This window comes from Plectropomus leopardus, chromosome 3, assembly GCF_026936395.1.
Source record: "Plectropomus leopardus strain MGB_pleo_1.0 chromosome 3, ASM2693639v1, whole genome shotgun sequence".
Lineage (NCBI taxonomy): Eukaryota > Metazoa > Chordata > Actinopteri > Perciformes > Serranidae > Plectropomus > Plectropomus leopardus.
In genome coordinates this window covers 33247550-33271940 of record NC_142178.1, presented here as the reverse complement: position 1 = coordinate 33271940, position 24391 = coordinate 33247550, and the positions used below count along the sequence as shown (strand labels likewise).

The window sequence follows — 24391 nt, the reverse complement described above, 5'->3', positions numbered from 1 at the left end:
TAACACCTTTGTGAACCCTGGTTTACAGCACTCTCACCACCCTAAAAGAACAAGAACAAATAGACAAATGAATCAAATGAAGTTTGTTTTAAATCGGACCAAACAGGTGAGGTGTGACCACACGCCCTGCTAGCCAGGCTGTGCAGGTTCACAAACAAAAAGGGACGAGCCGACTGATGATGTTTTGATCCGTTTTCTCAGCCTCTGCAGCCAAATTGCACCCCATCACCTCTCTTTGTGTCTGCTGCCTCACCCTCTGTCTTCTCTTTGTGACCCTCAAGTCGGCAGCCCATCTGCCAGACGTACCCCAGGATGTGGTCGCTGGGTGTCGAGAGAGGCTGGAGCAGAGTCCATGTAAGGAGCTCTTCAATGACTGCACCAAGTAAGTCTCCGTCCAGCATATAGATTTAGTGTGTGTGTGTTATTCATTCTGATTGAGTCCGGCCATCAAAGTGCAGCAGCACCAATAGAGTCCTGTTCCTTCAGAGAGCGTGTGTGTTTGTGGACTGTGCAGACTATTTCACCATGTCACTAGTGATGATGAGGCAGCTGGCACCTGGAGTGCAGTATTTTACACACACACACACACACACACACACACACACACACAGACTTGCAAACACACACACAGTGGAGGCGAATGAAAAAGAGCAGTGGGCAGAGAGAGCATCCGGATGGCTGGCATGAAAACAACAGCCACCTCAGTGTTCCCCGAACACACACACACACACACACACACACATGCACATACACTCTCTCACACACAAACACAGATTTACAAACACATACGCTCACACACACACACACACACACACACACACTCTTGCAGGTGTTTCTGCTTCCTGCTCTGAGAGCCAGGAGAAGCAAACAGACCGGGGATTATTACCAAGAATTTTCTTCTCATTGCACAGACTCACACACTCACACACTCACACACACGTAACTTTGTATTAGCCCAATAATTTAACTCTGTCTCAGTTTCATTGCCCGGGACATCAGCTCAGTGATACACTGTGTGAAATGTATATCATCATAGGCTGTCAAGTTAACTTTGTTAGCAATAAATGTAATAGTTACACTGTAAAAAGAAAGCAGTTGTTTTTAACTTAAATAAAAGTTGGTGTCCCGACTGCCACAAAATTTTAAGTTGACTGAATTTGAAAAGAAAATCTGAAGCAATTTTGGAATGATTCAAAACAAGAAAAACCTTTACGAGTCCAGTAAACTTGCTCTTAATTCATTTGTACTTACTGACCTCTCTAAACGCCTCTCAGTCAGCCGCAGAATTTATACTAACCTATGTTCTTTTTGTGATTAATATTGAAAGACACGGCCTAAGACCTGCCCCATATACATATATTAATTATTATTTTATAATAATAATTATTTTATTTTGTTATATTTATTGTTGTTATTATTGTTTTAAACATTTATTGGAGGAACTGACAGACTGCATTTCACAGAAAATGTGACAAAAAAAATACATTTATTGACTTTACTAAAGGATTACTGCTGATTTGAGATCAAGTTTATTTGACTGAAAAATTTTATTTGTTTGAAATGATTAAAAAATAAAAACATACCTTAATTTCTAAGGCCGACAGGATACTAACTTTTTTTTTTTGTTAAAACCACTAGTTTCTTTTAACAGTGTACCATTCTATACGTCAGCATATTATCTTTCTTGTTTTGGCTCCCCTCTGATGTGTTTGTATTGATAAATTATTGCAGTAAGAGCAGTTAATGATTGTTGACGTCTAAGCTGAACTGTGTGCTGGTTGGTTTGTTGAAGTTCTGGTGGTTCTTTATAGCTTTTCTTAGTTTGGTTAAAGGGAATTTAGACAATTTATGGAGACTTTTGATGTGAGTTAACTGAGGTTTGTAAGAGGTTCTTAATGCTGGGAACACAATAAATTTTGTTTATTGTCCACCTCTAACTGGGAAACGTAAAAGTGCTTTTCATAGACCAGTTTAAACCAAAATGATGCTTGGTTGGTAAACAATTAAGCAGTGACTTGGCAAAAAAAAAAGACACGTGACTCCGGCTTTCTGCTGTACAACACATTTTGTTTTATAAAACCATGTATAAAAAAACATACATAAATACATCGCATCAATAAATTAGATGTACAGAACAGTGCGGTCCACCCCTCATGTGTCAGTAGGCTTCAATAAAACAGACCATGTTCCCTCTATCTTGGCAAAAGCTGAATTTCTGTGAAGTCACAACTCTGAGCCACACAAGCAGACAGACTCGGGTTGGAAATGCTGCGTCCAGCCTCTGATTCACTTGAGCTTTCCTGGGGAATACCGGAATCTGCTGGAAGGAATTTAGGAGAAGTGATTGGGAAAACACTCAGTTATGTTCTCAGCCTGCTCTCCTGTTCTGGCAAAACTCTCGTGGAGAGATGTTAGATTCATAAAATCAATATTCATGAGGTTCAGAAGCTGGTCACGCTGACTCAAAGGAAGGATTTAATTTTTTTCTCTGGCGTGGATTTATCTACTGGGTATTGTTATACCTTGACTTTTATACTGGTGTCTGAACGATACTTTTTCAGTACCAATTTCACAAAATCCATTTTAACTGAAAAAAGGCAAGGGCCAACAAGGGCCGACTTTATGGGACACACCACAACAAAATAGGATGACAGATGCTCACCGATGACCCGACATCGACTGACAGCAAACTGTTGGTTTTGTCAGTTCCCGTAGGTTTAAAGATTTGATACTGAATGACGAGGCTTTTTCTTGGATACATGATATTATCAAAGCAATTCGGTTTGTGACTTAAAGGTCTGGAAGTTTGGTGCCGAGTCCTTTGTGAGTGTGACATCAATTTGTCAGTCTTGTCTTTGACTTTCAACTGTATCTGTTGCTAAGGCTTTTGGTTTTTGTTTGTTTGGTTTTTTTTTAGAGTTCGGATGGTGAGAAATTGAGCGGTACAGAAACAAAGCAACATCTTAATGCGTTTGTGTGAATGAGCTGAGCGAGGTGGTGGCTTGTGTGCGACTGAAGATAAAAACATCAGTGAGAATGTTTACATGCTCAAAATTGTCCAGTTTCTGTCTTTATTCTGAAAAAGACAATATTTCTACTAAGCTGTTTACATTTCCAATGAAAATGATTATTCCTCTGACACGTTTACACACAGCTCTGCACACTCTGGTTAACGTGCCCTAAAATGTTGTTTATCGTGTCAAAATATGGAGTAGAACAGCTGGAGCTGCTTGTCATTTTGCTTTTTTGCATCAAAATAGTATTTTTTCACGGTTTATTTTTAGCAGCGTAAAAGTCGGTTTTGCAATATATGCACAAATGCAAAAACACGCTGATATCCAAGTTGTTCATAAAGTTTAAAAGCGTGTGTGTTTCTTCATCCAACCAGAAATTTGGGATTTTTTTTTTTGCATGCGTGTCTACCCCACAGCTTTGCAAACTGTTGTCGAGGTGGTTTGTGTACAGTGTATCCATGACAACGCACAGAGCCGATCGTAAACAGACGAGAGGCCTTGTGTCGCAAACTGCAGTGAAAACCCCATTTAAGACGCATATTCTGAATTGGCTGTATTTAATAATACTGGCATCAACATGTCAGAATTGGAAAATGCCAAATTTAGAAAACAGCCTAATTTAGAATATTAAAACGGAGTATGTCGTTTATATGACGAGCATCAAATTCAGAATATTGTCATATTCGGAAGAATGTTGGTGTGGATGTAACCGTAGCCATTGTTTAAAGTGAAGATGAACACACCTGTCCTCTCTCTTTAGCATCTAAGGTCACAGTCTTTTGGCCATGTTTCCTTCCCTTCTGCATGCATCTCCGTTTTTATTCATCGAAAAGCACCGGGAAGGGCAAAGAAAGGGTGCACGGAAGAATAAGCTACAGATTTAAAACACTGAAGTTTCAAACTTTGTGCTGTGGGAAGCATCGACTCCATTAAACTTGTTGACCGGATTGAGCGAGCGAGGAAGTGATTATCTGGCAGAGAGCGCAGTACGAGGGGCTAGAGTTAGAAAGTCCCACAGAGAGTTATGACAGAAGAGCAAAAAGGAGAACTTGGGAAAATTGAGGAGAAATGGAAAGAAAGTGTTAAGGAGAGCGGGGCAAAACAGCACCGTGTACAAACACAGAACAACACAGGCACATGTTTGTGTTGCCGAAAGCCTCGCGGCGGCAGCAGTTCAGATGTTTTTGAATGGGATTCCTGTTCAAGTTCGGTCATCACTCCTTCCACTATCATTATTATTTGTACCCGGTTGTGGAATTCTTATTTTCTTTAATTTTCTTATTCCGATATGTAATCCTGACCCGGGGCTTATTCAGTCTTTTTCTCACAGGGAAAGCCTGTAGGAAAGCATGGTGCTGCACGTGGAAATGTGACTTTGGCAGAGCCACACACCCACTAGCAGAAATGTATTAGCTCACTCATGGATTTTCTTCTGCTGCAGTGGAACATACGGTTATGTCATACCGAGAGTAAAGTGTGGCCCTTCAGTACATGTGCATCTCGGTGTTTTGTGTTTCTCTGGTCTTGACAAAGTTCTGTGTGCTGATGTTTCTCCGCTTTTTCTTTTCTTCTGCCAGTCTCTTCGAGTAACAAAAGCCATATTGTAGCTGTGTTTATTTCTACTCCCAGTGGTGTCTGTCTGAGGCTGGACTCCAAGCCAGGCACTGCTAGGCTCCTGCCTTTCTGGAGCCCCTTTCTTTAAGTGTCTGGGACCGGTTTTGTCTTGTAAGACGGAGTGAGGCCAGTGGACGTGATAAGCGAACATTAATGAGAGTCTGAGCTGAGGAACTTTAGTTATTCAGGCCGTAGTTTGAGATTTAAGACAGAACTTGATGCTGGAATAAAAATGTTTCCTGTCTTTAAGGGTCCAGTGTTCAGGTTTTAGGGGGTTATATGGCAGCAGTGGAATATCATATAATAAGTATGTTTTCTTTACTGTATAATCACCTGAAAAATAGAATGATTGTGTTTTTGTTACCTTAGAATGAGCTGTTTATAACTACATCCACCATCTAACACCATCTGTCTACAGTGGCCCAGAATGGCCAATTCAACACTGGCTCTATAGAGCTATTAGAGTTTTATATTTTTACATTGGCCACCTGAGTTAGCAGCCCCTCCACAATGAGTCAAACAGCATCAGAAAGCGCCAATTTTTAATATGAAGCTGCTTTATTCTGTGTTTTTACCATTTTATATGGTTCTCACGGTCATGAAATGTTTTGTAGACTTGGAAATGGTAATAAAGTTATATACATTATTTTGGCTATTAATTTAAATATGATCTTAAAAAAACAAAACATATCTGTGCCAAAAATGTTCATTGTATTACTAATTAAAATCTGGTGCTGCGCTGCATGACCGAACAATCATTAGAAATGTCCTTAAAACAAAGTTTTGTTTAACAAAAACAAACTTCTCAAAATTATCATCCAAACTAGGGTTGCAGCGACATATTGGTTTCAAGGTACGACTTATTGGCAGTATTGAAAAAACAGCAACTGGCCTTTATTTTGGCTATTGTCTAAAGGGAGTCCTTTTTTACAAATAATTTATTGATTTTTTTAGATTTACAGTCAAACATTTTTCCAACCAAAAATACATGGGTCTGTTTTATTGAAATACTACACTGTAAAATCTGGCAAGTTGATTTAACTTAAAAAGATCTAGAAAACCAATTGCCTTGAAAAATGTAAGAAAATAATAACTATTACTCTTAGGTTATAATCACATCTAATTGTTAAGTGTACTTAAAATTTAGTTACATTTAGTTACATTTACTTAGCAGCAACTTCACAAAATTAAGTAAATACAGCTAAATTCTAACTAAACGTTACAATTAGATATAAAAATAAACAGAAATTAAGATGAATTGTTACATGTACTTAACTTTTTTGGAAAGTAATTGGTAAAAATGTGTGGGAACCCTGGTTTAAATGACTGGATTAATTTGTTTTGGAGAGGAAGAAACCTCTGCAGTCAATTTGGCAATAAACACTGTAGGAATTTTAACCAGGAGTTCACATTTAGCACATGGGAGAAGTTTTAACTGGTTGCAATCTGCAATCCTCTCTGGAAGATGCCACTAAATCCTGCACGCTGCTCCTTTAAGACTCTGTTGAAAGCATGTTATTGTATCGGTCGAGATTACAGGGCAGACCGGCACTGTGCAGGGGATTTTAATGCTTTTTAATTGAGCTTTGATGTACATGCTTTGATTACAAACCAGTGTGAGCACAGGAACAGTAGAAGAAAGACTGATAAATCCAGTAGAAGCTGCACTCTTCCTGGAATCTCATGTACAAAGCTGTTTGGTCCCATGATGACATAATTCAGTTTTCTTTTACACGGCAGAGGGTGCTTCCCTTGTGGAAACTCTCTACTCTCGAGCGTTTTGCCAAGAACAGCCACCCCAGCGCTGTTGGTAACCACAGGCAGCTTTCCTCATCCTCCTTAGTGATGAAGTAATTTTAAAATATGGTCAAGGAAAATATGCCTGCCAAATATGAGCATCTCTTCAGCATTTGGGTGGTAGAGGACGGATATCTGCTGTAACTTTGGTTTTCAGTCATGTGTTGGAGGCTGGCAGGAGAGATATTTTAGCACACTGGTCAGCAGGAGAGAACGTGCTGCTGATGTAACTACTATGGTTCAGGAGGAGTACAGCTCACCTCCGAAACGCTGCACCAAACCTTTCTGTGGTCCTGTAGTGGATGAATATCCACACTGTTGTGGTGGTAATTTTTTATATATTTGAAGTACCCCAATGTAACAATAATATTGATTTCAGGTCTCAAATCTTTTTTTTTTCATTTAGAGAAATATAATCAAGCCATAGGTGTATTATAATAAGTATGTGTGAATGTGAAGGGATTGTTCATTAATACCAACGATTAGACAATTGTTTGGCCAGATTTTTAGGTTCTTAAGAATTAATTTCATTTTTAAGGCTATATTAAATCTAAGGTAACCACAAAAGGGAAATTATGATGGTTTTTATTAACATCATGATACTGTATGCCTCTTTACTAGATGTTTCCATTATAATGAAATTGGCTGAATTACTCGCTTTTATTGTGAAAATACAATGGTATACAATAGGGAGTTGAAATCCCACATGGGACCATATTTCAGAAAAAATGAGACATATAATTGTTTGAAACTCTATAAGTTGTGCCATGAATAGTGTTGGGCTTGTGGCTCAAAAGTAACGGTATTACTTAACCCATTACTGCCAGCCAACAGTTATTCGTTAAATGGTTCTTTGTTATATCTTCCGTTTCATCCCACAAAGTCGGTAATTGTCCTTCCTCCTCAAAATTAAGACTGAATGTCAGTGTAATCTCCGGTAATCGCAGATGAGGTTAGATAGTTTGCAAATGATCTTTATTGAGCCACAAGCTTCTTTCTTTCGTTCTTTATCACTCGTTGCCTGCTGCTCACAAATAAAATCCCAGTTTTGGTTGTTTAGCCAGTGTAGGGCTGCAGCCATCGTCCGCAGCCACAGAGGGCTCATCTTTGGTCGGCTGTATTTCCACGAGCTTTATGTTGTTGTCCTGTTGGTCTCAGTAGGTGTTTGAGGAGGTTTGAGGTTGTTTTTTTCACTGTGGAAAGTGTCTTGGTGTCATTACCTGGAACAATTATGTTCTTTTCATCTTTTATCCCAACAAAATCAAAGTAATGGGAATATTTCTAGCTGCTGAACGAAAGACTTTCCTTCTTCGAAGCTAGACTGAAGCGTGTATCTACTGCTAGCTCACCTTGCACGACTGAGCTCGCTAACATCACAGCTCAGCCAAAGAAGACGCCGGTAATGTTTCCATCTTGCTCAGTCACGAGCACGATCCTCGTCCACGAGAGTGTGTGGTTGTAGTTCGGCAGAAAGACACATTATTGTTGAGTTCTAAAAGATTTTTTTTCCCCCAAAATATATTTATTGTGGGTTTTTTTGTATTATATTATATAGTAAGAATACAACAGTTACACGTACACACTTGCACCATCGTAAATTAGGGTACAAATTACAAATAACTTGTGTATATATATATATATATATATATATATATATATATATATATATATATATATATATATATATATATATATATATATATATATATAAAGAAACACAAAAAACCCACTCTAAAATAGCCCTTCTGTGTTTACAAAAGCTTTTCAAGTGAGTCTTACATTTTCATCTGCCATGATAGTCATTTATGAATTTTTAATTGTTTCTTCTTTTTTTTTAATTTTCTCTTTTTTCACACATTTTTTTCCCAGTTTTTTTTCTGCTTTGAGCACCATAAGCTGAGTGCCATCTAGTTCCATGTTATTGGACAGAAGGCAAACATCTCGAGGGCCGATATCTCCGGCACTTGGCAACTCAAACTGAAACTATCTCGACTGATAAAAAGCACTTCAGGCAAGAGGAAAAATATGTGTTTTGGATTTTTGGGATGAACTGTCCCTTTAAATATGTTATCTATCAATGTCACTGACAGCAAGGACAGTAGATTTGATGCGCTGTAGTCACGAAAAAATTGCTTCTGACCTGAATTATTTCTCGCCACAAGCCTTGAAGTCACTGTGTCGTTCTGTTCAGGTCATGTCTGTTTGGTACAACAGTGTCAAAGAGGACGTGGTGTTTAAGTCAAACAACATCTGTAGTCAAAGCAGTGAAAAAAGACACTAATATGAGAGGCTGGCAGGGTCGTGTCAAAGAGTCATGTTCTAACAACTCTCAGGGGAGTGACGCTTGACGTACGGTCAGGAGACGAAGAGGCCGTGACCTCTCGTGACCCCTTCTCTCCACCAAGAACTTTAACTTTGTGTCCCGGTGGGTCATAGCAGGACTGTTACGTGGGTTTGGGGTGATTTTGTCTGAATGTATGACATAATCGCATAGATTCAGACAGACTCACACCCGCATTCACGTGCGAGGGAAAGTGAGATTACATGTTCCGCTCAGTGAAAACCGGTATCCCCAAAATCCCCCGTTTCCTGCTTGAGTTGAGTGGAATGTCTCCGTTCAAAGGCATTTTTCATTTTTCACGGTGGTGTACCGGCCCTGAGTTTTTTCAGTCTTTCCACTGAGAACGGCTTTGAACCGTCATACAGCCACACACACACACACACACAGATCTACACACACATGCACACGTATGTGATTCAGGGGGTAGTCAGATAAAGAGGATGTGTGTGCTCGTAGTCGTTGTAAAGGTTAAAAGGCGTTCTCTGGGGAACGCAGACCAGATGTCTGTTCATCTGTCTGGAAGATTTGGCAAGAAATTTAACATGTGCTTTTTTTTCTTTTCTTTTTTTTTTTTTTTTTTTTTTTTGCTGTTGACATGTACATTGTTGCATCTTTATTTTATTATTAAATGATCACCAACCCTCTCTCCCTCCCTCTCTACAGAATAGTTCGTGATTATCTGAGTGGAGCTCCATTTTCCTCCTACCAGGAGTCCATGTACTTCTCTCGCTTCCTGCAGTGGAAATGGTTGGAGAGGTGGGTAGTCACTGCAGATTACGCACTTAGAAGCACACATGCAAAGCGCTACTTTTTCTACATAAAAATGACACCTTTGATGTAACAGATAGTTGCATCATCCATTCCCCCTTCGTTTGTTTGTAAGAGCAGCACGTTGTTTCATTGAAACATTCAGCACATACTGACCATATAGTGGAAAAAACTACAGATCATTAAGCAAATTATTAATGAATATCATAAAAATAATGACGATAACCTGGGCTGCACAGCATGTTTTTTTATCGTATCATATCAGCATGTTGCAAAAGACTCTGATGTTGCCCTTTAATGTAGTCAGTTTGTATTACAATGCCTGGCAAAAGTGTTTTTCCTGTTTTGTTGCATCACAACCTGTAATTTAAATGGATTTTATTGGGATTTTTTTGTCATGAACCTACACAAAATGGACAACTTTTTGTGAAATGAAAAAAAAAAAACCTATTTTAAAAAATTCTGTAAATGTTAATGATGTTACTGAGATCCATATCTGAATGTTGGTGACATCAGGAGAAACTCAACTAGATCTCAACATTGAAAGGCTTTCCTAAGATAGTGTCATGCAAATTTATTGCGCAAGAGTTTCCAATCCTGCAGATCTGTCTTTGCAGTGACTTTGTATGTAATCTCATTGCGCAAAACACTTGCTTCATGTTTGGTGTGAACACACCATTAGACTAGTGCTGCTGTTTCACTCTGCATGGTTGAAGGAAAAAAGTGTGACGAGATGGGTGGAGACAATAGTGCCAGTGTCAGCACGTCTGCTGTTTGGCAATATTTTAGATAAGAAGGAGAGACCATGTGGTACAAGCAAATGTGAGTCAAGAACTGAGTTCACTTTAATATGTTTATTTATTGCAATTTATATTGTTGTCGCAGTATTCAACATGCCATGCATATCTCATTTTGTGCAGCCCTGATGATAACCTTATCTTAATAAATAGCAGAATACATGTTCACAATAAAGAGAAGTTAAATATTACCGTATACTGTATGTACTGTATATAGAGACTAGACAATGTTTGCACTAAAACACAAAGGTGGTGCTGCCAATCAGCGTTTCTGTTTGAGTTTGTTAATAATTGATGATGCTTTGCATAATGGCTGGGTAACAGAAGCAGGGTGGAAACAGCAGTCATCAGGGAGGATTAATAATATATTAGAGCATTAGTCTGTCTGCGACATCACATGGTCTGAGAGAATGACAAAACCGATCAGTTATTTTATGCCTCTTTATGCCTCTCTCTCTTTATCATTTCTCTCTTTTCTCTTCTTTTCCTCCCTGCAGGCAACCAGTAACCAAAAATACCTTCAGACATTACAGAGTACTAGGAAAAGGTGGATTTGGCGAGGTGAGTGTCACTGCAATCAGGAAGTAATAAATGACTTGTTAATAAAGTTTCTGTGATGGATACTGAGCCAGTGTTATGGTTCCTTGCATAGCAAGTTTGGGAATGAAAAGTTGCAACAAGAAACCTTTAATAGTTTGTTTATGTCTCCACTCTCTTCATGTTGGGTGGAGAAATGGATGTTGTGACATATTAACTTCCATTAGTTACACTTTTTAAAGTGTGTTTTTTGGGTTTTTTTTATGTGCATGTGTGTGTGATCACGTTTCCTCGCTGCTTCTTTTCCAGGTTTGTGCCTGCCAAGTACGTGCCACCGGTAAGATGTACGCCTGTAAAAAGCTGGAAAAGAAAAGAGTGAAGAAAAGAAAAGGTGAAGCAATGGCACTAAACGAAAAACGCATTTTAGAAAAAGTTAACAGTAGTTTTGTAGTAAGTACTACCTTTTTCTTATTCAACCTTTCAACAGAATTGTACTTGTTTTTGTCTGTGAGTGAGTGTGTGTGTGTGTGAGTGTGTATGTGTGAGTGAATGTGTGTGTGTGTGCAGTATGTGAGAGCGTTGTTTGTTGTGGCTCCAGGATCCTGCAAATGAAATTGAATGGTCTGTTTGCAAAGGCTGTCGATCAGCTGTTAAAGACAGTCGCTGTGACTCCAGCTCTGTTTGTTTAATGACGTCTGCACCAGGTGGACGAGCTCGTGAGTCTCTGAGGAGAGAGACGTGATTGGCTAAAAGTACAAAAGAGGGAAGAAAAGAATGACATGATATTGTGATTGTTGACCAGTTGCAGGTAACTGCATACTGCGAGGATGTAAAGAGTAGATAAGAGAGCTTAAATAGAAACAATCAAAACCAAATGCAAATTTCTTTTTGGTAGCAAACCTGTTATTTTGCCTGTGCAAACATGCCAAATTAGATTTCATTTGGAGCCTACTGTCAGCCTGTTATCACCTGTGAATGTATTCTGGTTTGATTGAAATCTGTTTTGCAGCAATGTGATTTTTGAACTGTTTCTATTTTTGTTCTTGATGCAGTGTTTGAGACTCAGATATACAGAGTGATGGTTAGCTATTTGTTTACATGTGCATAGATTTTGAGAAAAAATAACCCACATTTCTCTGCTCTTACTTTAGTCACACATGTTTTAACTGTATGAGTTTAACTTTGGGCTAAAGCCTAAATACAATCATGGACCCTACACACACTCAGCTGAAACTCAACTGAGGCCATGCTAAGGATGTCCGCTCCATCAGTGTTATTTGCAGTGACCTTCGAAACTGAGTCAAAGTTCATCTAAATTCCTTTAAATGTCCAGACATCCTAACAGGTTGAGTTCAATCAATTAGTAGACACGATTTAGAACAAAACACATCTTTAATCAGCTGAAATGTACATTTCAAAGCAGTAACCCGAGCCTGACTGTTAAAACTCTGGTTGGTAACTTAGTTTTTTGTCATATTTGCTGAAACTGGTTACTATATCTACACAATAGTGCACAAGATGTCCCTTGTTCATGTTCCTTTGTCTGCATGTAGTGATTAAAACGGCATAACCCCAACTGATTCTCTAACGCACTTTTCAATCACTGCAGTCAAACAGTCAAATTAGGCATTCTGTCACTGCATTGCCTTTTTTTCACCTCAAATGTTTGCAGAAACATATTTTAGTGTACTGTTTAGCTGTAAGACCAGGGACACGTTCAATCTCAAATCAGTGTTTTGCTGCGGTTTCCAGAGTGAACAACACGTTTGTATTGAACCGTGTGCAAAGAGCTGTAAATACATTTTCTCTTCTTTTAATGGGTATGTCAGAGGTGTTACCCAATCAGAAGCAACATGTATATAAATACATATATATAGTAGATATTTGCTTATTGTACTTTCCCTTTACAGTTTTCCTTTACATTTTACATTTCCTTTGGAAATTCGCAAGCAGCGGTAGATTCTGGCAAATGACGTTGGAAGCAAAACAGATGAACCTGTTTTTTTTTGTTCATACTATCTGTCTCATATAATACTGTGTGGATATAGTGACAATTTCAGCAAATATGACAAAAAGTATTTTTTTATAAAAGTAACCAACTGTAGCTTTACAACAATACTAAGCAGGTTTTTCCACCAAACAATGCATAGAGTCTCAACAGAATTACAAATATAATCCCTCTTAAACATCATTGACTGGAGGTGTGTGGTGGTATATTTTTCTGCAGAGACACTGACCTCTGCCTGTAGTTTTTTTTTGTCTTCTGCTCTTGGGACATTTACGGGCGTGTACCCACAGAGCGCACAGGTGATGTCGGGGCTTTATAAAAAGGTAGTGACCGGAACCCAGAATGTAAGCAGTACGTATCCAAGAAACATAGCACCCAAAAATGCAAATAAAATAAGGCAAAATGCCAAATCAGAGTGAATCTGGGGTTGGCTATTACCTTCACTTTGGCTAGGGAGTGTGTTTATAAACAGTAACTAAAAGTCCTGCATAGCATACCTTTACGGACGTTTCAGATTTCAAAGACAATTCTTAGGAAGCACCAATCAGATAAAGAATATGAAAAAAACTCGCTTCGTCAAAGCTTGTCTTTACGATCACTACATATGGCTAAAACAGCACAAAATGCAGAAAAAGTCCGGGGGGGCAACACTTTCTAAAAGACACATGTCTCATTGTCTTGTCTCTTGCAGACCAACTGCGTTGAATTTTGTGTAATTTTGTTGTTGTTTTAGCTTCATAATAGAACCAGAAAGCCGTGCAGTGTCCTGCTCCGAGCGTGTGAGCCAGCACAAAAAATAAAAAGAAATCATTACCCTGCCACTGTACCATCATGCCTCAAGCTCTTAATGGTGGCGTAGCTCTTGGCTGATTTTCCTATGGAGGATTTTTATAAATTGAGCCATAGTCATGAGTAAGCGGTGGTTTTTGGCTGGCGCTGTAATGCCAAGCCTGGACGCTTTTTAGGGAGTCACCTAGCTTTTCATTTCTTCCATGCTACACCAAAGCACTGAAGGGCAGAAATTTACAGCTGACAGTCCATTAACATGTAAGACGATACATTATAGGAACAGTTAAAGACCTATGAAATGAGATGGCAGTAACTTCTATGGGTGATAGATTGAATATAAAAGAGTTAGTTTTATTTAATATCTATGATGGCAGTGCATAAAATACGCCTGTAATAAGAAAGGTTGACTTCATTAGCGGATATTTGCTTAAGTGTAATACAAGTAGGAGGAGAAGCAATTTGTCAGCTTACAAATTCTAAAATATCTTCACCTCTTATATGTCTCACTGTGTGTATGATGTGTATGTCTATTTTTTTTATATTCTGCCATCACCACTTCTCGTATATGAAAGTGCCTGAATTTTAATCTGAATTTTAATGCATGTTGACATCGGGAGTCAAACGCAGCTGGAAAACTAGTAGTGTGTGCCTCTCTTTCCATTTCGACCAACTTTACTCACAAAAACCTCTCAGGTGCTCCGGGGGGAAAAGAAAACTTAGTTTTGGCTCAGAGTTTCTATAAAAAAAAAATTATTGTTCCAAAGACAAGAAAATTACAGCCGGCGCTTGTGCAACACTCTTGACACAGGAGTGGCTAAAGGGATGAGCATGTTAATTTCTTGTCTGTGTGTACTTTGCATGTGTGTACTTACTGTAGAACACGGTGTTCCACTGTTTGATTGTACAGAACGCAGTTATTGATCCGTAGTACTGTAAGCCGCACTGGAGGGGAGCAGAGTCTCTCCGTGTTCTCCTTTTAGAGCTCATGGTTGTGTTTGAGTTGTACTACGTTTTGGATTAGTCGGTTTCTGATGCAGCATGAGCTATGTTGCACGTCCTTGTTTTGAGTGAGTCATGGTAGGAGCATGTGTATGGGCATGCACGCACGGGAACACACACACACACACACACACACACACACACACACACACACACACACACACACACACACACACACACACACACAGAATCATGTGCCAATCCCAGGTGACAAGAGCAGCAAGTCTGAGGTTCTGTAACAAGCCCACTCCAGCCTCTCTCTCTCTGTGTGTGTGTGTGTGTGTGTGTGTGTGTGTGTGTGTGTGTGTGTGTGTGTGTGTGTGCGCTTGTTCGTTCGTTCGTTCGTTCGTTCTCTGTGCTGCAGGCAGAACTGATGACTCTTCATGTGCCTCTCTACCTACGAGAGCAGCTCTGTTGCCTAGCAACACTGACCAAACAGCAGTAGCAAGGAGAAGAGTCAAGTGCTCTCTCAAACCCCTCATTTCTCTCTCTCTCTCTCTCTCTCTCTTGCTCGCGCTGTTCTTCTTTACCTCTTTTTGATCACTGCATCATACTATTAGTCAATATATACTGCTGGCTTACTGTATGTTTTATCCAATAACCCATCCACATATTCAGTGTGTGGGTGTGTATATTATGTGTATGTGAGACACAGGGCAGGGTGACCCTGTTCTGAAGTCAGTAACGCTGCTTCGTACTGATGCGATCATCTGAAATGTATTGATGATGGTGCAAATATGAAAAAATTGTTTAAAAAAACTGAAACCCTTTTTTCTCCTACACAAGTCAGGCTTCTTTTTTAATGTTTTCTTCATACATGTTTCCTAAAATATAAAATGAAAACATGTTAACATTTGATCACCAAATAACACATAATTTGATTTTTAATCAGATTTAATGGAGCAGGGTGTAAGATTTAAGGGGATTTAGTTGCATCTAGCGGTGAGCGTTGCAGATTGGTACCAGCTGAAACTTCTCCCGGTTTGAATTCCTTCAGTGTTGAGGTCTCCTCCTCCAAAACAAACAGACACGGTGATTTAAAGCGTTAAAAACACTTAATAAATCAGTTTCACGTTACAAATTAGTGTTTCTGCGACAGTGTTAGTTTGTCGCAGACGGGCCGTTAGCGTAGCACCTGTATCGTAGCACTTATTTTGGTTCGTCCGTTCTCGGCTGCTGTAGAAAGACGGCGGGCAACATGGACGACGATCCATTCCCTATGTAATTGGTAATTTGCAATTCATCCATTTAAAAAAGGGACATTAATCCACATTTAAACAAATTTAAATGCACCCGAGATAGCTTGGGAGCTAACTTTCATCGATAGTCCCTTGCCTGATGCTGAAAGGCATCCTAAAAATAACAGTATGTACAATCGTTAAGATAAACAACATTTAGATAAAGGGGCACACGATATAGGTTAACATGTACAAGTTAAGAATATACAACACTATTTAACAGCATGAGAGGGTAAAATCCAAACAGCAGATGATGCAGGCAAACATGTAGATATAAAGGCTCATTTTAAGGTAGTGAAAACACCAAGATTGTTAATTTCAGGTGATTATACACTAAAGAAAGCATACTTATTATATATTATACTCTGTGTTCTAAATTTATCCTCCTAAATACTACACACTGGACCCTTAAAAGACCATCACAGATTACAACCAACTACCAACTGTAAGCTTCCGAAAATGGTCAAATCATGACACTTTTTTACCGTACAAATACGATAATTATTATACACCTGGAAAAGTTGAGTATTTCTGTGATTTTATTGCACTAGCTTAGATTAGTGGAAATTTTGACTGCACGGTCAAAACATATAGTGCTCCTTTCATTATTTGGAGGCTTTTTGGATCCTTTTATCGTCTTTTTTTAATCTGACTCTGAGCCCAGTGTGAGAACCATTGTTTCGCGGTGCCAAGTTCAATACATTTGTCCATTGCTAATGAATAAACATGATTTTTGGAAGTGTGCACAAGACCGTTTGCTTTGGCTTGTAGTTCATATTTGCGTGTTTGTTTAGGTACAGCATATATACGTGTGTGTGCTGGCCCATAAGAATTTTTCCCATCCCCTCTTGTGGTCAGTCGCTGACTGCGGACTCCGCAGCAGATGGGATTCCTCCCGATGGCAGCAACATCCTGCTTGTACACAACATGCACACACACTGTACCCTGCGTGTCACTGACCCACAGGGGAGAGAGGAAGGGGGAGGCCGGTGGGAATGAGGGGAGAGAAGAGAGATAGATGGTGGGATTAGAGGGGTAGGACATGAGGCAGTGGAGTAAGAAGTGGAAAAGAAGTTTCTGTTTTTCCGTATCTGTGATATATCTCTCGTTTTTCTTTGTGTACATTCCTGACATTCCATCTGGGATAATGGATGATTATTTGTGGCATTAAATAAACTAAAATCAAACAATCATGTTCCTCTAGCCATCCCGTCTCTTACCACTGCTCTTCCCTCTTCCTCCTCCCCCCTCTGTCTCTCTTCATGCCCTCTTCTACACTTGTTCCCTCATCTCCCTCGTTCTCCCAAAATTTGCCTCCCTCTCCAGGTTAGTCTAGCATATGCCTATGAGACCAAGGATGCGCTGTGTCTGGTGTTGACCATAATGAATGGCGGCGACTTAAAGTTCCACATCTACAACATGGGCAACTCGGGCTTCGACGAGCAGAGGGCCATCTTCTACGCTGCTGAGATCTGCTGTGGCCTTGAGGACCTGCACCGTGAGAGGATAGTCTACAGGTCAGTTTTGGGGTAGATGGGTAATCAAGCCAAAAAATAAGAGTTATTCTCATCATAGTATTCCTGTTTAGAAGATGATAAGATTACCGTGGGCGGGTCATGTTTCCTGTCCGAAACCCTGGTGCCATCACATATTAAGACGACAGTAAGCATCGAGGCTTTAGGAAAATTTCCAGTGATATTTTTAAGGATCTCTGTCTCTGAGGACCAGTGTCGTGAGTTTGCAGACCCAGAGCAACATTATATAAGCTTGTTGTTGTACAAAAGACGTTGCCTACAACTGGCTAGATGTTCAGCCTTTAAAGGGACGCTCCACCGATTTCACACGGGACATTCAAAGAAGCACCGCTCAACCAGTTAAAACAGTTGTATGATGTTTTTTGTGGCTCTAAAGGCGACTGTGCGATATGACGAAATGTATCGTCTGCTGAATAAAAAACGTCTATCATTTCACGTCTGTCTGCGTGGCCGAGGGGGCGTCTACACAAAGCGTGGCACCAAAACAAACAAGCGATACTGAATGTGGAGATTCAGCACAAGACACTGACACCGACTCAAAACGCAGAGGAGCTCATACCCAAAAGAGAGGTTTCCTCTGCATTTGAATGTGGTTTGGGTATGAAAAGTCAGACACAACTAAAAATCGGTGAATATAGGAAAATACTTAATGCATCAGGGCATGCTCCACGTGCGTCATATAAAATGACTTTATCGTAAACATCGAGTATTAATTGTCTTGCTGTTCGTGAGACTTCCTTCAGCGTTAAGTTTCTCCCTCTCTCTCATACAGTTTCTTTGCCACTCAAACATACACACACAAAAAGCAGCAGCAAAAACAAAAGCCAGGTCCTTCAAAACAAAAGCACCAAACATGGGTTCTACTTTGATTTATTTAATTAAAACAATACTGTATTTAACGTTACTATAACAGTACTTTATTTGACTTAATACTTTACTCAATTTAACATTATAACAGCATTTTATTCAACGTAATTCTAACAGTTATTCATGTAACTTTATTTGACGGCAGGAGCTACTTTATGTATAACTGTAGTTCATTTAATAATTTTGTATTTTGGTACTTCACAGTAGTTTAGTGTTGAGCGGAGCAGCACGTCTTCAAGTGTCCATCCCGGATCTTGTGGAAAGGTGATGTGAGGATTAAATGAAAGATGCTACTCAATTGCATCATGGGAAGTGTAGGATTGGAGATTTTGAAGCTCGACCCAAAACTCAAAGTCAGAATATCTCGGCCTTCGATTTTGACCATTATCTTTAAAAAAAAAACTCTCACAAGTGCTCAAACTTTATGAAAGTGCATTCGTAAATCGGTGAAATACCCCTTTAGCCCAAAGACAATAGACAAAGCCCAACAATGTAAGAGGTCCAAAACAATCCATAAAAGAAGTACATGTCAGACTATTTATTCCAGCTCTGGCGTTATGAGGAGTGAGAGTGTTTGCAGTAGAGTAAGATTGGGATGAGTGCAAATGGAAAGTCCTGGATGATGAAGTGTCACTGGATTAATGGTGTACTGACTTCACTGAGGTGTCATGCACCTGTCACACTCAGTGGAGCCTCGGAGTAATGCTAACATAAACACTGATGTTCTTAGTGGACACTCGCACCCACATGCACATGGCCCACGCAGTCATATAAACACACAGTGTTCCCTGATCTCTGCGTGTGTTACAGTAAACTTCACAGATGGCACCGTGGTTGAGCTTGGCATTGGTTAGCAGAGCGTCGCAGTTTTTTTAAATTTTATTTTATAGCTATTTTAAAAAATCCACTTTTTTTGTTTTGCGTTTCAAAAGTTAGATAAGATAATAAATAAAGTTAAATGAAGATGTGGTATGTTAATTTAAAAAAATTAATTTTAAATTTGAGATGAGGTCTACGTATGACACTGAATTTAGGAGCCTTAAATCCTCAGTCACTCAGAGAATAGGAATACAGCTCAGTGAACTGTGAGGCATGATTACAAATAGAGCAAATAAAGATATCCGTGCAGATAAGCCATTTATTAATCCACATGAAAGATTGGAGAAGCACACGGGCAATAAAAGACAATGAAATGTCAACAAAATGACAAGTTAATGAAGACTACAAATATTTATCCAGGATTTTATTATTATATCCTCAAATGTAAGTTCTATTTTTATAAAGCACTGTATCAACTCTCTTTTTTTCCCTCTGCAGGGATTTGAAACCTGAAAACATCCTTCTGGATGATCGTGGTATGTTCCTTGTTTTTCTTCTTCTTCTGATATAACCCATATTTCACAGGGTACAAGACACACTAACAGTTTGTTACTAGTCTGCTTTATAATGCGTAAGCAGCAGAACGTCTGCGAGTCTTTCACGGGCTTAAAAGTTCTTCACATCACGCTCTCTCCTCTCCCTCTGAGTCAGACTCCCATATTATCTTTTCTCTGTAACACAGTCTTATCTTGAAATAGAGGAATCTCCTTCGTGTCTCTCTCTCACGCTCGTATTCACAAGAGATCGTTTTAGTGTAACATGACTATTGTAAGGACACTATGCCTTTGACCTTTGCACTTCAATTGATTTTGATATATGTTGCGTACATTTGATTCAAGTATATCCACTCAGTATGATCTCAGTTATTATTTTTGGGTTTTTTTTCAGGGCACATCCGAATTTCAGACCTGGGCCTTGCAGTTCAAATCCCTGAAGGAGAGACGATACGAGGGAGAGTGGGCACTGTTGGATACATGGGTAAGAGTTTGGCTAACTCTGATCTCTACCTCCTCCTTCAGTCCTGCAACTTTTCCCTCATCTTATCTGTACAATATCAGCTCTCAACCCTTCTTATTCTAATAATAATAATAATAATAATAATAATGATTATTATAAAAAAGTAATTCCCACAGCACTTAAAATCTAATATATACACACACATATACATGTACATATACATATGCATACATACACACACACACACACACACACACACACACACACACACACACACACACATATATATATACACACACATCCATCCATGTAGACATTTACACATATGAACTTCAGTTAAGGGACAGCTGACCCCCAAATCAAAGATACATATTTTCCCTAAAAAGTGGGTTGGCTGAGGAGTGCTACTTCATAAATGTAAACAGGTGCTCTTTGGATTCGAGGACATACGTGACCAAAAAAGGATGGCGAGGTTAAATAGCCTTTAATAGACAGAAGTAGCATCTGTGCGGTTCAGCTCAAACTGCCCCGATCAAGACTGAGAGTCGAAACGCCTGGTCGCTAACAACTTCTATTAAAGGCTTTTTAGCTTTTGCCAAGCAGTGTGGCTCATTTTTTTTGTTGTTGTTTATGACTTATTGAGTAAAAAGGACACTGCTTGTGGTGCTCACAGTGCCAAAAACTAATTTTGAGCATGAGCCTCTCATCCATGTGTAGATGCAGCTTCGTGGTGGTTGGCAGGTGTAGTTCTGTATAAAGAAAGTAGTTCCTGCATGAAACTGCTCACAACAAGGTCTGCAGAATATCTTGAGTAACTGAGTAATGTTGATTTTTTTTAACATATTTTTTGGTTCTTTGAGCACCAAAAGTCGAGTGCCATCTAGTGCCATTATTTTGGAGAGAAGGCAGACATCTCTACAGCTGATTTCTCCAACACTCGGCCACTCACACCAAAACAATGTAGACTGATAAATAGCACTACAGCTAAGAGTAAAAATATGTATTTCTTATTTTGGGGTGAACTGTCCCTTTCACCGTCTCCATTCCACTTGATTCAGATTGTAACCCTCGCTCTCAGATTTCCTGTGTTGTCACCTGAACTGACCTCTTTGCTCCCTGCCGCCTTTCTCCTCCCTCAGCTCCCGAGGTGATCCAGAACGAGAGCTACACCTTCAGCCCGGACTGGTGGGGACTGGGCTGCCTGATCTTTGAGATGATTCAGGGCCAGTCGCCCTTCCGCAAGCGCAAGGAGCGTGTCAAGCGGGAGGAGGTGGACAGACGAGTGCGCGAGGACCAGGAGGAGTACTCTGATAAGTTCGCGGAGGAGGCGAAGGACATCTGCAGACAGGTGAGAGAGCGAGGAGACAGAGGTGACAGATGGCTGGGATTAGAAAAAGGGACAAAGGGAGGAGAGCACATTAACAACATTCTTTGAGACTCGTGTGACACGAGGACATGGACGGATGAGGCTGAGGAGACGGTGGAATGAGTGTTCAGGTACACACTGTCAAACCACCTGGTGATGATTTCAGGTCAATATAAGCATAAACTTAAAGCTGATGTCTTCATAAATTACATGAGGAGGTTAAATATCACTGCAATAACAGCCTTTATTAGTGTAATAAGTAGCTGTCTTAATAGGTGAGCACTGTTTATGATCTGCCACTCAATGAGTCGACTCTGCGACACATGAAAAGAGGAAGTTTCACAGTGAGATATTAGAAAAAACATATATTTCCTGTTTCAGGTTCGTTTAAAATAAGAATAATGATTAAAAAAATGTATACATAGTTTTTACCTTGCTGAAAAGTGCAGATTTTTAGAATAAGACATTTTTTACTGGACATGTTTTGCAATTTCACAGAAGAACAAAATGTTCTAATGTTATATAATAATTTTGCTCAAGATCCACCCATCTTTTTTTTAGTATGTCCTCTTGTCCTGTTCAGAGTTGTTAATCCCTACATACCATTATTTTATATCGGCAGATTCCTAGTTATTGCCTCATTTTCTCAGGGTGTCTGTAAGCCCTCAAAAAGTCTTAAATTGTCTTAAAATAGAAATATTAGGCCTTTAAAGTCATTAAACATTCCTAAATTTGATTTTTTTAGGTGTTAATTGCCATTTAATCTAGTTTCATTTATCTATCTTTACATTCCTTTGCATCAAAATGAGTCAACTCTTTTGTGTGAAAGTCACATTTCTGATTTCGTAAATCTTTTAACTACACTGACTCTTATATTTATGTTATACTTACACTTACCTGTTGGCAAAATGTAGACGAACCTAACTCGCTGCTACTTACCTGTATACTTAGCTGAAATGGTTGAATAAGAAAAAGACAATTTGTCCAAAAATCTGTCAAATTATCTTAAAATGGCCTTCAAAACAACATTAAATTTAAGTATCTGATACCTGTAGACATCATTATTCTGTTTTGGTTGTTAGTGTTAATGCCGAAAAATTTAACTATCTCTCCACTGGATGTTTTGTTGAAGAATACACCGTATTTCTGAACACATTTAGTAAAAACCTGGAACAAACTGACAAACTACAATCTTTTAAAGTTAGCAAAGTTGTTGGCAAACAGTTAATTACACATTCAGCATTATTCAGACATGTCTACAGCCGATATCTCCAACACTCGAAAAATCACACAAAGACAATCTGGATTGATAAATAGCACTACAGGAAAGACTAAAGATTTTTGTCTGTGGTGAACTTTCCCTTTAAGGAGATGAGATCTTTATTATAACTGGATATGAAATCTTCCCATCTGTCTTCCCCCTCCTGTGTTTCACAATATCACCGTTTTGCAAGAGGGAGCCAGTGAGCTGCTTTTCCTCTGAGCAGGAGGGGACCGGACGTTTATTTGTGTGACGCGGTGGAACATTCTGACCCGAGGTTCAGCAAAATCAAAGAATCCCCGGGGAGCAGAGGAGGAGAGGAGGGGCAGGGAGAAGAAAGGTTTCAGCAAGAAACGGGAGAAAGATAATAAGGAAAGGGGAGAACAGTCTCTGCCATGAGATGTCTATTACCGCAGCTCAAAATAGACAAGCGATCCAAGTCGTCAGGAGCAAAAAGTGACAGTCTGCTTTGAACTCGGGTGCATGTTGGGCAAGAGTTGCGCAAAAATGAGAAACAATGAGGAACTAGAGTGAAAGTGGTGAGAAAGCGAGAAGCTATTGTGTTGATTGTGAAATCTGCCAGCTTTTGGGTGACAACAGGACCAGTGAAAGTGTCCACTGGTAGCCGAAACACTAAACAGCACTCATCCACTTCATCAGCCTGCCGTACTGTAGGTGGTGTGCTGGTAATATTATCCAGGAGCTCTCGTAGAGACGGCGATGGCGCTCTCTAATTTCTATCCATGATGGTGTTGCATTAACCCCTGAGTGCGTGGATTTGTGTTGGTCTTTATTAGATTACATTGGGTCAGATTCATAAAGGCAAGAGGATTATATGCAAACTACGACCATGTGCATGTTTTGTATATATTGCACGAGAGGGATTAGTCAAACTGTCGAGCCGACATCACAGGAGCCCTCCCTCCCCTTCTGTGGGATTTATGATTAAGAAGCTGGCTTAAAAGGCAGCTTGGTTTGTGTTTTTTGGGAGAAATTTAAAATACATTAAGCTATAATTTATCTTCCAAAGCCACTTTGACAAACACACACATCTTAAGAGAGTTGCAATGTTTAATCATCTCCTTCTCTTCCTCTTCCTCCCGCTGCGTGTCAGCTCCTGGCTAAAGACCCCAAGGAGCGGCTGGGTTGTCAGGGCCGAGGGGCCATCGAGGTGAAGCAGCACCCCATCTTCAGAAACATCAACTTCAAACGGCTGGAGGCCAACATGCTGGACCCCCCCTTCAGCCCCGATGTACGTACAACACACACAATCACACACACACTCGGTGCATACAGGCTCGATTCACAGCTTGCAGCCTGAAACTTCTGCGAGCTGAAAATCAGCATACAGGAAATACCATTGTCACAAGTAAACAAACACTTCCAGTATAAGCTAGTTATCATGCTAGCTAGTGGGGGTGGTGAGAGGCAGGCGTGTGATTTCAGTGTTGTCGTTTGAATTCCCAAACTGACGGAGTGGAAAACTTATAGCAACTTACACGGGGTTCCCCGTCTTATGGTTATCATCACTAATGTGGGAAACTGGGGTTGGCTGGCACACAGCTCCGATCCTTTGAAGGTCACAGAAACAATATGTAACGCACAAAAAATTTGCTTTCTTCAC

The 24391-nt window shown here is 39.7% G+C and overlaps 1 protein-coding gene across 2 annotated transcripts in view; it reads left to right on the top strand.

Annotated features, from left to right (window-relative positions):
• The window catches only part of grk4 (G protein-coupled receptor kinase 4), a 64380-nt gene that overhangs the window by 31851 nt on the left and 8138 nt on the right, over positions 1–24391 (top strand). For both annotated transcript variants that reach the window (XM_042484798.2, XM_088073738.1), the window contains exons 5-13: positions 282–382; positions 9430–9522; positions 10829–10892; positions 11178–11318; positions 17229–17419; positions 19622–19659; positions 20072–20161; positions 21280–21488; positions 23882–24019. In XM_042484798.2, coding sequence (XP_042340732.1) covers positions 282–382; positions 9430–9522; positions 10829–10892; positions 11178–11318; positions 17229–17419; positions 19622–19659; positions 20072–20161; positions 21280–21488; positions 23882–24019 — 1065 coding nt within the window. The remainder of the gene's footprint in view (positions 1–281; positions 383–9429; positions 9523–10828; positions 10893–11177; positions 11319–17228; positions 17420–19621; positions 19660–20071; positions 20162–21279; positions 21489–23881; positions 24020–24391) is intronic.